Source organism: Argentina silus (genome assembly GCF_951799395.1).
Source record: "Argentina silus genome assembly, chromosome: 4".
NCBI lineage: Eukaryota > Metazoa > Chordata > Actinopteri > Argentiniformes > Argentinidae > Argentina > Argentina silus.
The window spans coordinates 1,119,932-1,136,172 of NC_139658.1; the positions used below are offsets into that span (position 1 = coordinate 1,119,932).

General features: G+C 40.7%; 1 protein-coding gene across 1 annotated transcript; it reads right to left on the reverse strand.

Moving 5' to 3' along the window:
• Nucleotides 1-266: 266 nt before the first annotated feature.
• mitfa (melanocyte inducing transcription factor a) lies at nucleotides 267-3,542 on the reverse strand (the record flags this gene model as incomplete). Its single annotated transcript, XM_083667843.1, has 9 exons — nucleotides 267-671; nucleotides 861-1,008; nucleotides 1,170-1,245; nucleotides 1,372-1,428; nucleotides 1,804-1,887; nucleotides 2,137-2,251; nucleotides 2,440-2,535; nucleotides 2,803-3,030; nucleotides 3,510-3,542. 9 exons carry the CDS (start codon nucleotides 3,540-3,542, stop codon nucleotides 267-269), a joined length of 1,242 nt encoding a protein of 413 aa, XP_083523969.1.
• Nucleotides 3,543-16,241: the final 12,699 nt, after the last annotated feature.

The following is a 16,241-nucleotide window of genomic DNA, read 5'->3' on the forward strand; positions in this document are numbered from 1 at the left end:
GTCAGCTGAGGTCTGGCAACTACAGTTGCCTAAACTCTCAGATCAGAAGGCGAAAGAAAAATACATATTTGAGAACAATGGGGGAAACTCCTTCTGTCTTTATCCTCTGAGTGTTGAGGAAAGCTTCAGGTGCTAGCTGCTAGCAGGGAATCATCTCATGAAATACTGTAGGCCATACCAGCCCCCCCAAGCCCTTAGCAGTGGCCACAGTAAGAAGAAATGCTACAATATGAAATGTCTTTGTGGTTTTGAGATTATGGCCAGTGCTAACAGCCATGATCATTCTCCTCCATGCTGGAGCTGCTGCTGTGCGGGCTGCTGCAGTTGGAGCCATCTGGGGACACAGAGGACAACAGGGAGTTGTTGGGTGTAAGCGGTGACAGGGAGTCCCTTAGCATGTCGTTCAGTTTGGCGGAGGCCTTGGTGGTGTTGCCGTACAGCCCAGGGTCCCCGTTGTCGACGGGGCTCTCGTTGAAGCTGATGGTGCCGTTGTTGAGGTCCAGTGTGGTGGGTGGGGACATGTCGGGTCCTAAATCGTGCTGGTAGAGATCTGAGGGACAGTCTCCTATGAGTGGCTCCTGTTTGATGGCACGCGCCATTAGCTCAGAGGAGCAGAGAGAAGAGGAGGCCACCACCGTAAGGCCGTGAGCTCGTGCCTGCATCTCCAACTCCTGTGTGGACACACACACACACACACACACACACACGAACACAAATCAAAACACATTGATCACAGATATATGAAATTACTATATATTCCCAGCTAGAAATATTAGGCATTTCCATCTATCCAAATTATTAAGGTTTTCCCTCCATGCTTCTTAAGGCTTTGCTCACTGGCTCCCTCTAGTGAAACCTACCTGTATGCGCAGCATCAGATGTCGGTTGGCATGTTCCAGCCTCCTCTGTCTGTTCTCCAGCTCCTTAGCCCTCAGCTGTTCCCTTTGCAGCTTCCTGATGTAGTCCACAGAGGCCTTCAGAATGGTGCCCTTATTCCAGCGCATGTCCCTAGGGAACAGAGCGGACAAAAGTCTTCAGTCAGGGCCAACTAAGCAGCTGATCATTACAGCGCAGAAACCTTAATGCGCTCTGGGCAACACCCAACATTACAAGCCCTTTTATTGGTGAGGGAAAAATAGGAACAACAAGAGAAAACAGAATGAACTTACGGATCATTTGACTTCGGAATCAAGGTTCCCAGTTCTTTGATACGATCGTTGATGTTGAACCTCCGCCTTCGTTCAACTAAAGGATTACAATTAAAACAGGAAGTGCGATTTAATATCTTTATAGGTTAACCTGCTATCCACACTTGAAAACTACCATTGAATACAAAGTAACTGACATGTCCTCTTTGTTAATGAAACTCACTTAGATTGTGATTGTCCTTCTTTTGTCTCTCCTTAGCCATGGCTCTGACCTCAGCTTCTGGGACAAAGGAGAGAAACTTGAGTGACAGGTAATGTTGAGTCTGGCATGTTCCACACTACAGAGAGCATGGTTCTTTACTGGTTAAATACCATTTATGAAAACCCTGCATGCTCCCTCTATTTTCTCTTCATTTACATACAAGACTGGATTGTCTTTTTGCATGTGTTAACACCAAAGTCATACTTAAAAAATTCAAATGTGTGAGTCTATAAGAATATAAGAATAAGAGCATTATTTTATGGGCTACTGAGTTACACACTGAAGAAAATGTTTAAAAAATGTACCAGTAAAATACAACTGTACACTACAATGTTCTACTAATTCCAATTGTTTTCCCAAGTTAAAATCATAAAGCAGAGAATGACAACCCACCAACTGGAAAGCTGTCAGGCCCTTGATAGTTTTCAAACTGGCCACAGGATCCAGGCTTGTCCAGTACGTGCATCATGGCAGGAGCTGGAGTCACTAATTGGCACATCATGAATTGATTATATTTTATTGTTTGCTGTGATTTGTACAATTGCACACAATGTGGATATATCCATACATATTTTACTTTCACTTGAAGACCAAAAAATAGCCCCATTGACTGCTTTTGTTATTAGCTTGTTTTTTTCTGTTGAGTTTGGAATTAATTTACATTACGGATTATGTTACTCAGCTGAGGGTGTTAAAAACTCATGAGTTATAGAAAAAGCAATATACCTGAGAATTCCCTTTTGATGTTTAGGCTGCTGGAACAGGAGTTGCTAATGGCCAGACCAGGAGGGGGGAGCCCTTGGTTTCCATACATGTCCAGAAGGTTAGTAGATACAGGGAGCTGTGGAATGGGGAGAAGACTCAATAAATGCAAAGCAACATTTATAGAAAGATAATTATGTCCTATAGCTTTTAAAGATGTTGCTACTGTTCTGTAATTGTGATGTAGTTCCTAAACACTGTAGGCCTACTCATTGCCATTGTGAAAGTGTAAAAATGTTTTGCGTTGGGAAGGTTTAAGGCACTTACTGTATTTGTAAGATGGAGTCCTGGGTCCATAAGCCCAAGAATATCGTCATTGTAACTCGATTCCAAGCTAATAATGTCATCAATGACGTCATCCATCTGTAAAAGCAATTTAAAAACACAGGAATCGGGAAAACATTAATAACATAATGACAAAACATAAATGACAGAGATAGAGGTGCCTAAATATCATTCGCAACATTTACTAAACCAAGTTGACCCTCCTACAAACTAATAACAAATCCTTTTGACAGCAGTCATCAGATATCCCTTTGAGAAACATAGGAGCTCAATCCCTGCTCTGTCCCACTGTGCTGTGCTACGCTGTGCTATTGTGCTATGCTGTGCTGCGCTGTGCTGGCCTACCTCCTTCTCGCAGTTGGAGCTGAGGGTCAGCAGGGCCATGGGACTGTTTGGGGCACTGCTGCCTGGGCCAGGGGGCATCCCGTGCTCCGGGGGTTGGCTGGGGCACTGTAAGCTACTGGCCTGGATGCCAGGTTTACCCCCCAGGGTGCTGGAGAGGTACTGCCTCACCTGCTGCCTCTGAGCCTGATGGATATGGTACTTGGTGGGGTTCTCCAGGTGGGTCTGCACCTATGTGACAGAAGAAAATAATGAATGTAGGACTTTTTTCCAGTAGTGAGAGTCCTGGGGGGTAGCCATATTCATTTCCATCCATTAAACGTCCATTGAATGTGATCCATCCTAGACAGTATAGTTAGTTGTCTGACTACACAGAATTGTCTTTGTGCTGAATGCATGTCTAAAGGTAATGTCAGAAGACCTCTACACCACCAAAACTTTCATTTGATGCCACAATTCGAAAATAATGCATCAAATAATTTCAGTCTGAGCCTCCAGTTTTCTTTCACTAAATAATGTTGATAATACAGTGGTAGTAATAATAATGTCTACTTCAGAACAATGATAGTATCTGAAAGAATAACATAAAGTGACAATAACTGATTTCTTTATATAAACATATCACCTAATAATAATAACCTATAATAACCTCAGACAGTTATTTATAATAGAACAAATAAAACAAAAGACAGAATGGTATAAAATCTCACCTGGTAATGGCTGTATTCAAGCATCTCCAACATGTTGATAATAGTTTGACAGTATTTATCAGATCAGTAACTTAATGAAGAAGATATTCCCTTTGTCTGGTCTGTCAACTGTGTGAGCTCCAAGCTTAGATGTGCAAATTAGAGGGCAGATTTGGCCAGTTGAATTTATTGAGGGCTAAAACCTCATTAGATATGCAAGGAAAGAGGAAGGAGGAGGATACATGGGCTCATCCCCCAAGTATGTTGTGTTGTTCTAAGCTAAACTATGAATTTATGGCTTTAAAGAGTTAATTTGATGTCACCACCCCCATCTTACAAAGGACTCTTTCTACTGATGGGTTACTAGTCTCCAAACTGAAACTCGCTTACGGCTAACTAACGTTTCATCTTTAGTTCCGTTCATCTAGTATAAAACATTATTTGTTCTGAGCAGACCTAATACAATTGACACCACTGTTCCATTTGAAACAGAGCCTATGAAAATACTAATCCAAAAACGTAGATGGATTTTAGAGTTCACTGGCCATCCCCCTACAATTCTTTTGACATTACACATTAAACCAATAGCCTCAGTGTTTTCAATGGTGAGCTGGGATTCGCTACTCAGTCACAGCTTTAGACAGGGTTGCAACTAGAAACACGTTTTTGAAAATTCAACCGTCTCAAAGTAGGTCATAGGCATCATGTCTGGCCTAACTGACACTTTTGGTAATATGACAGAAGAAACAAGCACAAGAACTGTTAAAACAAGAAGATTGATCTGTGCTAATGTATTTCAATGTAAGTCCAGACGTATGGTATAACACACTGTAGTTAAACACTTGAATTGGTTTACAGAGAATAAAGACATTTTAAGGACGAGAACAGTCTAATCAATGCTTATACAGTAGTATTATATTGTTATATGGGCCTACATGAAATAGCTAAAATCTCTATTACCAACACAGAATATGTCTTGATTATCTCACCCTCATCCCCTAATATGACTATATGAAGACCAATTGTTTTGACTGTATTTGTGTGTTTATCTGTCTATATTTGCATGTTTATTCACTTAAAACTGTGCATCTGTGGAGCAGGAAGAGTGCAAATTAAAATCTTCTTTAAAACCCTTTTCCCCAAATTCCACCATCGATAAATGTTAAGCTCACAACTGGCCAGTCTATTCTAACAAAATTGTGAGGCAGTAATTTAGAGTTATAAAAGCAGGCGTGTAATGTCTGGAGCCAACACGTGTACCACAGAGAGCTGGAGACAGATCTATCCCAGATAATGCTGATACTCTCTCTCTCTCTCTCTGCATGTACGCACGCACACATGCACGAATGCACACACACATACATTACTGTATCTGCTGTAATTAAACGTAACTATTCTCTATCTACCTGTCAAACGTACAGTATTCATAGAGACTGTCACGGTAACTCCCTCCTCACACACAGACCACAAGTACTAAGAGATATTGCTCTCATAAAGCTTTTCCCGACTTTCCATTTTGATAGATAATACTATATGGTACTGAGAATTATCTGGAGGTCAGCTTGTGGACTTGCTGGTACACACTTTTTTTACTGACACATTTTCAGAGGTTGTTTCTCTAACACAGATTAAGCCTAGTCCAAACAGTCATAACAATAATAATTTACAGTGGAGATTCTCTATTGAAGGGTGCAATTTAGACCTTCATTTGTGTATGGGAAACTGCCCTAATCTTATAGCTATGGTTTATTTTGGGCTCTACAGTACCAGGTGATGCTAAAATGTTCCTTTCATCTCAACTTCTGTCGACTCATTGATTAGCATAAGTGATCAATGAGAAGTAACCCCAACCCAATCGTTCATTACTCAGGTCTGTCCTGAGAATTCTGAGGGAGCGCTTAGCAACAGATGAATACAACAGACAAATACCACAAGGCAAATACTCTTGCAGCAGTATACAGTCATTTAACTGTATGAACGTCCTTCAAGTAGTAGCACTAACCCTTGGGTGTACTTGCACAATTACTTGTTTGTTCCAGGTTTCTTCACCATGCAATACGTTTAAAAAGTCCTGCATAATGTCAAAAGCATTACTAACTTCTTAGCAATGCTTTGGACATTGACTGAATGTCCTCTCTAATTCAGGCTCTTATTATATATGCTGTTCAACCCAGTACATTTCTTTTACCATCCTGATGGAAGTAAAAACATTGGTAGAGGTTTTTGTTTTACTCTTGGACATACAGTAGTGAAACACACTATACCACACCATGAACTATGCTTTTGTCTCTATCTTTGGAAACTCTGCACAGATGAAGATATAGACACACACGAGTAAAATACTGCTGGCCTGGACATGCAACTGAAACACATTACTCGAGCCATGTTTCTGTTTCTATGGTCTAGGAATGAGGTGAAGTCTATGGCAAGGGACAGGGCTAATGAGAGTAGGAATTCATTAGGATCTCACATGAGATAAAGCAATATCAATAGCCTCTCTAACAAACATAGAGGTCTGCCATCCCCCCTCCTGCACACAGATACAAGCTACAGTAATGATGCCTTTGTTGAGCTTACTGGGAACTGTGACGGGGAGAGTGCCTTCACAGATAGAGAGGTGAAACACACGCAGGGGAAGTGCCCCACGGCCTGCCAGAACCTTCATCGATAAACACAGAGAAAGCGCTCTTTGTGTTCTCATAGTAGAGCATGTCTTTGTCTACCATCCACTCTGTGGCCTTTCAGTTCAGCCAAACCTTTGGGTTAAGACGTAATGGTGAAGGAGAGCAGTATTCCTCATCTCCCCACAGCGACTGCAGGCCTTGCCCTATTCACAAGAGGTTTATCACCTATCCCCCAGACATCACATGGCTTTACGTTGGAGACTCAAGCCTGGAGGATACACTGGCATTATCGGCAAAGACAAAGACTATGATGATTCCTTGGCCCCAGTTATAAAGCATACCATTCCACTGGTGTGCATAAACTGTCCTCGATATGGTGCATACCATGCTGTGGGGTCAAGAGGCCTAGAATATGTCAGTGTCAGATGCTTTAAATACTTATTAAGCATGAATGCAATCATCAGGCAGAAACTATCCTCTATTCAACCACAATTAACTACCGTTGCTCTCCCCTAAAAGTCGATCTACTACTCTACTATATTTTGTTTCACAGTTATGATTTGGCCCTTAGTTCCTGAATTCATAAACCACCATAGGAGAAGATCATACTAGTGACCTGCTGACCTTATTCTGAAGTTGAATTTCTCATCAGATAAGAACGTTTTTTTCTAAGGCCACAAATAGCAATGATTTTCTCTGGTGCAATGAAAATGATATATCCCAAAATGCAACATCCCCTCTACCATGTTGTCCCCACAAAACACATTTCAATCTTTCATAATCCACTTAAATCAATCAATCAATTCACCTATGTGAGGAAGTGGTCTTCACCCTAAAAGACTTAATTGATTTCCCCCATGTTTAAGATCATTCCATTGATCATACTCATTCCATTGATCAGTTCATTGTCAGTTCATTGTGTTAGTGTGTGTCAAGGCTAATTGTAAACCTCTCCCACCAATTTACCCAAGTAAAGACAGGTGGTTAAATGTGTGAAGCAGTAGAGGTGGTGGTGAAGCAGTAGAGAGGAAAAAGGATTGAGAAGGGAGTGTTTGCTTTTATGCTCCTTTTAAACCTCATTTTAACATTTTTGCTTTTGTCTCATTGCCTGTTTTTAATCTGCTGTATATTTATTTTAAATGGAAGAAACTGCTCCTGCTTTTGAAGAAAAACCTTTTTATAAGCTATGCAGTCAGAATTGCACTTCATTGTCCAACTTGAGACTGCACAGATACACTGCCGTCTATTCTTGCCTCGCCCCGCCTGAATTGTAGTCAAACAAGCTCATACATGTCCACGTATATAGAAAGACATATACAGTCCTGTTGCCATTCAGTCTATGATAATGTGAGTTCCATGTCCCATGATGACCTGACTTGACGTCAGTATCACTGGAACGGATCCAACCATCCTCATTCACTCAATACTGACGCTACAGTGGGCACATAATTGCGTCAATAAATGTGTCAGAGAACATAAAATACTTTCGTTAACTTGTCAAAATATTTCACTTTCAGAGCAATGTATTGTGCTGCGAGATTTCCCCAAATGCTTCCTCAAAAATGTCGGTACCGAAAAATCTAAACTAATGACTTAACTGTTTGTAAATGGTTTGGAATTGAATAATAAACTGGTTATAAAGGATTTATTAACTAATTTTAAACCATTTAGAAATCCTTTACAAACGGTACCTTAATGTAAGGTGTTACCGAAAGGGGTAAAAGGGATCGTTCACTCAAATTACAAAATCACATACTTGGTTCTTTCTTTTGTCTATGAACAAGGTCAATGTCAATGTAACAGTCAATGGACTCTTCCCAATGTTTGAAATGTCATGCCTGAAGTTAATGACAGTGCCCAGATAAACAGAACCAAACAGTGGAAGTCTGTCCTTGTCCATAAACTCTTTTTAGGGTAAGGAACCAAATGTGTAATTTGGGTGAACTATTCCTTTAAATATAATATTGAATATAGAATCAATAAAAATATTGATGTTCTCATACAGACTGGATAAAATATTAGGATTACATTTTTTACATTGCATAAAAAAGTGTCCGTATCTAAGTGATTTTTTAAAAGGGCACAATACATATATTATAAATACTCTATATTCCATTGTTGTGCCATCTTAGATGCAGGGGTGAGATGAGGGTAAAGGTAGAATTGGGTAAAGCAAGAAGAGGGACATAGAGTAGCTTTTGAGACCTAAACTAAACCCTAAATGCGTACAAGTGATTCAGCCTCCCCCTAGAAACAAGAGAGACTTTATGCTTGTTTAAATGACTGCTATGCTATGTAGGGTTTCATGGCAGCCCTTAGGCAGTGGGTCTTGCTCTCCTGCCTCCCAGCCCCTGGTTACAAGCCTCTGACTTTACATGCAGAGGGCCCACTGTGATGACACAGGCTAAGAAGAGGAGCCCCGGACAAAGAGGCAACCTCTGTTACGATCATGATTTGTGCAGTGTTCTATTGGGCCTGTGGTGAGAGACTTTGACAAGAATGTAACCCCTTCCACCCAGAATGGGAAACATTGTCCAATTTAGCAGGGATTAAGAAAATGCACTTGCCTAAATGGCAAACAATAACGCTTATGTGTGCAGCTGCATAAACCCACTGAGCTTGGTTATCGTGTCTGATGCAGGGCTATGAGATCTCTCAGCCAAACTTGTTTCGACAGTGGAAGTCCTTTAAACAAGGGAGCACTGATATGGTACAGTACATACCCTGCTGTAGGGTCAAGAGGCCTAGAATCTGTCAGTGTCAGAAGTTCAGGCGATGTATAGTGCAACACTATAAATACTTCTTGAGCATGAATGCAATCGTCAGCCATTTATTCAATGAGCCGAACAATTTGTCGCTAATCTATGACTTCAGTATTGTGCCAAATCTAAAGTATACCCCCCCTTCTGTTTTCACAGAAAACGGCATCAGTCTCACACAAAAATGCCTGACTTCTCATCCCAAACGTTCTCATTTTCATACCCAATAACTTTTTTGAAATTGTACATACTTTCTGTTATGTAATGTTATTTTATATATATGTTATATATTATATATTATTAAATATTGTCATCCCATAATTTGACATTGATTTATTACCTTGCTTTTTTATTATGAAGTCGCGAAAACAAAACAAAACGTGTTATTGTCAGAACATGCTGGTTATTGTCATTCAGAGAACACAGCTCAATGTTTGTAAACTGTGAAAGCAACGCTTTTAATTTACATATAATAATAACAACAGGAAAAAAAAATTGTTCATCCATGGATGATAACTGATGCCTTAGGTTTGATGCCTTATGGTTTGATGCCGTAAGGAATGACACCTGAGGACTGACGCCTTACTTGAGGTGGAATGAAGCCGCTTCGACGAAGGTATGAGAATGAGACCGTTTGGGATGAGATGTGAGGCAGTTTTCTGTGAGACTGACGCCGTTTTGTGTGAGAACTGAGACTTCCTAATATGGATTCCGTACCCCCCACCCATTAAAACATAAATGAGACTCAGATCTACAGTATTACTGTGAAGTTGTACAGATCAGTTCAAATTGCAAAGGTAGTAGTAAACAGTGTCAATACCCTTTTACACTGTCTATCCAAAAAGAGTGGAAGAAAAAAATAATTCTCAGAAATCCAGAATGATGTGGTCTTTTCACTGAACTGTGTTGAAACAAAGACCTTTTTCTCATTACTGGGCTTTTGACAAAGCATTAAACCTCTCCAAAATGAAGAGCACAAAGATGGAGCTTTATGCAGCCCAATGCAAGGCCTGGAGCAGAGCATTTCAAAAGGTCATCCCGACCACCAACTATCTGACGGGAAAAAAAGCCAGCAAGTCTGCACGTGGAGCTAAATCTGATGGTATTTAAAAGTCAACTGTTTAGAAACCATCTTCTGGGCTGCCCATTGCAGAAATATATTAGTATACTGTGCCAACATTTTGGATATCAGACAACACTCACTTATGAATAAGGATCATTTGACAACAAGAAACCATTTCATAATCAATGTGGCACAATTAGCGAAGGGATTCTGCATACCTGGGAAACAATGACAGAACCAGTGACAATATCCACATTGTAGTAAGTGTGTGTGTGTGGGGGGGGACTCTTTATAGACTACTATATTAGTCTATAAAGAACTATATTATAGACTACAATATCCCATTTTATGACAATCACACTCTAGGCTAGACTGGCTAGCCCTCTCCTACTGTGCCCAGGTAATGCTTCAAAACGTCAAAATCCCTTTTGTTAAGCTCCATGTGCACAAGACCTTATTGATGCCAAGCTGTGATAATCATTATAACAGCCCCTTTTCCTAATTCTGTCCCACCAAGGCACTAACCTCTCCAGGTCAGACCCACATGCAAGATGTCTCTCTGGAGATAAGCTTGGACTACTACGGCTGGAATTCAATCAAATTCATAGTGTGGGAAAGTCACATTGTTCATGTACCATAAAAATAACATAAGTCCTGATAAATTACAAAATGTTTGCAAGTGGGAACAAAATCTGTGATGAGGGTATACTTGAATCCCAACTAGTGTAAACATTTGGAGATGATCACTTGTAGCACAAATATATGTTTGTCTATTGTGGTTTTCATGTGATCCTCATTCTCATCAATCTATTTACCAACTGTGTGTGCCCATGTTTTCACTGATGATTTGTTTTCCCCTTTCAGTTGATACAGAAATGGCAGTGCACGAAAATGATTCTGTGGATAGTGTAGTGGACAAATATGCTCTCAGCGAACAACTCAATTGTTTTCTGGCTACTAATAAAGTGAAAGGATGTACTTAAAGAGTCTACATATGAACAATTGTGTTTTAAAGACATGTAATCCAATAAGAAGGACTGTGGTATGTTTCTGGAGGGGACTTATTAACCGAAGCAAGTTTCCTTAACATTTACAATTTATTTAGGAGTCATGATCAGTCATGTAATTATAAATTGGTATGCATGGTATGTAGCCTACTAACCACTTTCATCTCTTTTCGATGATTTTGAACACATACGATATAATCCTACAATCATCATTTCAATGCAGTGGAGCTTTTTTCCCTCAAACAAGCTCAAGAATAAAAGTATTGGGCCTAATTACGAGCATTCTTTGCTGTCTTAGTGTTCAGTGTGGTAAAACTGTGCCTGCCTTTGTCTTGATCCCTGAACTGGTTACTTACTAGTTTCTTGCAGGGTCAGGGGTAACCTGGCTAATTAAGGGTCCCCTCAGTCTTTAGACAAACTCATCTGAGCTTAATGTTTTCACTTTCATGGCCCAGCAGCTCTGCCTGGTACCTCTAAGCTAATTTTGCCTGCTTGCTTAGCTTTGGAGGGACTCTGCAGACAGGTCAAGTTCAAACTGCCACAATGCATTTACCAGACATTGGATTGTGGTGGGTAATTTGAACAATAAAGAAACCCCTACACATCTAAGTACCTCTTGAATGTCAAGAATTTCTCTAGTTAGTAACTTTAATCATTGGGATATCCCAGTTTTTCCTGGGAACACCTTGTAGATAGATGCTTTATGCTCATTAAAGCCTTAGCTCCATGGCATAGGTCTAAATTACTCATAAAATCTCAAAAAGAAAAAAAGTATAGCTAAACAACCATAAACATGATAGATACAGTATCAAGCACGCATACCATATTCAAATTCCACTTGCATTCATCATGCATCCTTTTGTGTTGTACAGCATTTACTCAAGTAGAAATATATAACTCCAGTTCCTAACATAAACTGATCAGGCTTTTGAAGGGTCAAAAAAGTGTGATTGTTGACCCACGGTAAAAACAATATCAAAACAAAACATGAACCAATGAGTTGTGCATGGTTGTAGTAGGGTTGTAGTAGGGTTGTAGTAGGGTTGGATTAGCAGCCACACTATGTGAAACATGTGTAGCAAGGAACTGGTGTTGCTGTACTTTCACCTAGAAGCCCAAATTGCTTAACACCATCATCTCTATCAGGACACCCACAAGACTGCAAAATATTTTACAAACACCTTATCAGCTATCCTACTTTAACTCAATGAATACTGTACATTGAACAAAATTCCAGCACATGGATATACTCTGTCTGTGATGAACGGGCTCTGATAGAGCATTTCGTAGATCAGGAAACCATGGCAAACAATGAAGTCTGTGTAAGGAATAAGCATATATAATATATAATCACTACAAGTAATGGCAGACAAATCAATGTTGTTGTTGGGCCTATCATCATTTGCTAGCGTAGCATTAATTCTACCAGCATTCATTCTACACCCACCCCCCCCAACCCCACCAAAAAAAACAACAACTCCATCAACAATAACTCCACCACATAACAAGTTTTTGTAATCAGGAAAATGAGCCATCAACTGGCACCAGCAAATATACACATATCCTCATTTCAAAGTGCTGCACACTTTCGTGCAGTTGCAAAACAGTGCAACATATGAAGTTAAAACACTAACACATTCCAACAATCTGGTGAATCACAATCAGAAGAGTCTAGTCAAAGATAGAATGCAATTTAATTAATATTGATCCTTACCAGCCTTTGGTTGCTATGGGAAGGCAGGGGAACTAATTTGTTTCTTAGAAGATTGGTAACATCCTTTGTCTCATTGCAGAAAAATATTACCATCAGTTTTTAGGGTCCACTCAGACATACCAGAAATCAAAGCAATGAAAATACGTCAATGTAGTGGAGCAAATAGGATTAAACGTGTTGAATGCCAAATGTCTGGAAACAGAGGAATTCTGTCAGGAGATAATCCCCCCTATGGATTTAACACAGTCCACTCTCAAAGACCTGTATTTGTCTTTTAGAAGGTGACACAGTCACTGGAATGTCTGCAGTGAAAGTCTATAATCATGTTTAATTAACTATCTAAACAAAATGTGAAACCTGCAGATGGAATCTCTTTTAATTAAGGATCTAAACTGGGCAGTGATAGCTAACACCAATGGAGGACTAACGATAACAACCAAACATCACTGAAGTAAGGAAACTTCCACATGAGAACGAAAGTCCCTTCCCTCTGGCAACCCCTGTAGAGCCACCCAGAGGAGAGCAGAGAGAGTGTCCTACCCTACCTAGGATTGGTGCTGGCCTTACCTTGAGGACTTCCATGGGCACCTGGGTCACAGCGGGCAGGTTGGGGGGTGGGGTGACATGGATGGCGGGGGTGTAGGGGCTGCTGGGGTGCAGGAAGTGTGAGGTTTTCCTTGTCCTTTGCTCTGGCTGTTCACTCTGCTCCTGTTGCTCCTGCTGCTCCTGCTCCTGGAGCTGCTCACGCATCAGCTGCTGGCGGAGCAGGATACGTGACGTCACCTCTGCCACGGGCACACTATGGGGGGACTTAGGGAGGCCATGCTGGTCTAGAAGATCACTGCAGTGCCATGGCCCACCCAGCACAGGGCAGGGTAGAGGAGGGGAGAGAAGGATAGAACAAAAACACACACACACACACACTCAGAGGTTGATGGCATTCTTCTGAGCCATCCAGATTTAACAAGCAGCATGAGGTATCACATTAGAACACAATTCAATGAGAGCTGAGGAGGGAAGTAGAGAGTGAGGAGAGAGAATGAGTGGTTGAGTGAGGCATTGTTTTTAGCATAAGGGACAGGAGGATGTTGTTGAGGGGAAGGAGAGAGAGGTACATATTCTGAAGGAAGCAAATAAGGTGCAGGTAATTGATGGAGGAGAGTGAGTGATGCTGGAATGTTAAAGCTACTGGCCATACATTTTTATGTATAAAAAGAAGGCAAGAAAGAGTATGATAGGACAGGAAAAATATGATAGGTTACAACTTAAATTGTATAATGTCTGTCTAAAGAACATGATACAACAATTTCAAAATCAGGGCGTCCTATATCCATTATTATAAGTGCACTTTTTGAAGACCTAAGAAGTTTTAGAAAACCAAATGCACTCTCCTCCTCCAAGATACTAAAACCAATTCATTTAGTTAATTATCCTACAATCAATGGCATACGTAGTGGTGGAAAATGGGGATCTAAATTTAGATTATTCTCCCCGAGCCATACTGTGATGCCAGATCAGAGTGGAATTCTGGGTAAGCTCTGACCAAGAAGGGGCCACCCAGATCCTATGAGTGGCTGACCCTGTGACCTCCGAGACCTGCCAAAGACCAGCCTGGATACTACATTGACCAGCAGGTTCTGAAAAAGAGTCTAATCTAATCTAATAAAGCGTTAGACTTTTACCCATGCGCAATGACACAAATGAGCAATAAGTCATTCCTCTCCCTCCGTTCCTCCCCCATCCTACTCCCTTATCAAATATTACAATGTGTTTCTCAAGACAGACTCTCCCTATCCCAAACCTAAATGGTTCTGGCAGTGCACAAGCTGTCAGGACGAGGCATTCTCTGGGTAAGTGATCCTTTTGATAAAACCAGCGTAAAGCCTCTCAGCCTGCACAGCTGTGTGATAATCGCACTAATTAGCCAGTCATGTCAAATCTAGCCATGCTCTGCAACTATCACTTAGCATCATCACGGTCATACTTTAGCACAGTGGAGGCTCCATGATCTTATAACACCACCCGAAAATGTCTAGACAACCGCTTTTCACGCTAAATGAAATATTCACACTAAATGTTTAAAGGTCCAGTATGCAACATTCAAGCTGTCTAAAAGCTTCCCTCCGTGGTTGTAATGACTATGTTTAATTGGTAGCAATCAGGGAATGAGATCCCTTGAAATAAATATTTAATTTACAAACGCTGTTTTGGTCCGGAAAAAGCACTTTCTAAAATGGAGTGTCCTACCTGACACTCAGTTTGCATACAAACATGTTGTTACTTCCAGGAGTGTTCTAGGGGAGTGGACTCACCAACTTTTGCCATTCTATCTCTGGTGGCTGCCATTCTGCGCATGAGGAAACACAACAGCTAATGTCTGACTCTGCAAGTCCATTTCGGGGGGGTTATATTATTATTAGGGAGGATGTTGTTGTTTGGAACTTCCAATTGAATTTCGCCGTGGTGGCCAGAGTTGGCAGATTTCCAACAAAGTTATGTCCTGCTCCTTTAAGGGGCAATCTGGGATTGGTATATACATTTTGGACTTAGGATATATTACTATTGATTCTTGTTAATGCTTCACAAGCTTAGTTCAACTGTCTTACCCCATCTTTACTTGTTAACACTGTATGGCTAGTGGTTACATTTCTCCAGACCCATCCCGCACCTGTTTAAAAAAGGGCTGGGAGAACACTTTGTTATTGTTTAAAACCCAGATTGCCCCTTTAAGGACATTTTATTGACATTGCATTTTATTGACATTTTTCAGCCAGTAGGAATTACAGAGGGGTACAGACGTAGAGGAGCAACAGGATAGAAGGGGCAACAGGATAGAAAGGGCAACTGCACAGCTCTTGAGCTGAGGGCCTTAGATGACCTAAAGCTTGTAGCAACTTGAGCTACAAAGAGACATCAGGGTGATGTAAAATGAGGAAACATTTGGAAAACTATATGGGCACAGCTGCATGTTGACCTGACCCTCGCTACCCCATTCCAGGGAGGCTCATGAACAAAGGAAACACATTCAACTCACCAGAACATTCTTCAGGCTGTGTCTGACTAACCTAACCTCTTATCTTCAGTCATGGCTATGAGCCAGTAAGGCCAGTAAGAGTAAACATTAAGTAATGTGTGCAGTACAGTAAATTAACATTCAATACATGTCATTCATTTTCACAGTGGTCAAGCAACACTCGCTACATGTGTTTCAAAAGTCACAAAATACTAAATTAGAAAATGTTATACCATTTTTCATACACCCCAACAAACGGAATACAGAACCTATATAAGTAAAAAAAAACATCTATCTACTGTAATGCACAAAGCTGCCATGACACTGCTAAGAGAGAACACTGGCAGAGAATACTTCTCGTACTTCCCCTACACAATGGCAACCCAGAACCAGGCTAAGTGACTACAAACCAACCGAGGCAGAACGCGTCACACACTGCCACTCTGATACAGTCCTGTGTAATTCCTTGAAGACAGAATAAGACACTGTTCTCTGTTGCTTACTTAAACATCGAAAATGCTAGATCATGATAACAACATCAAACAAAACCATGTCATCTGGGAATCAATATTG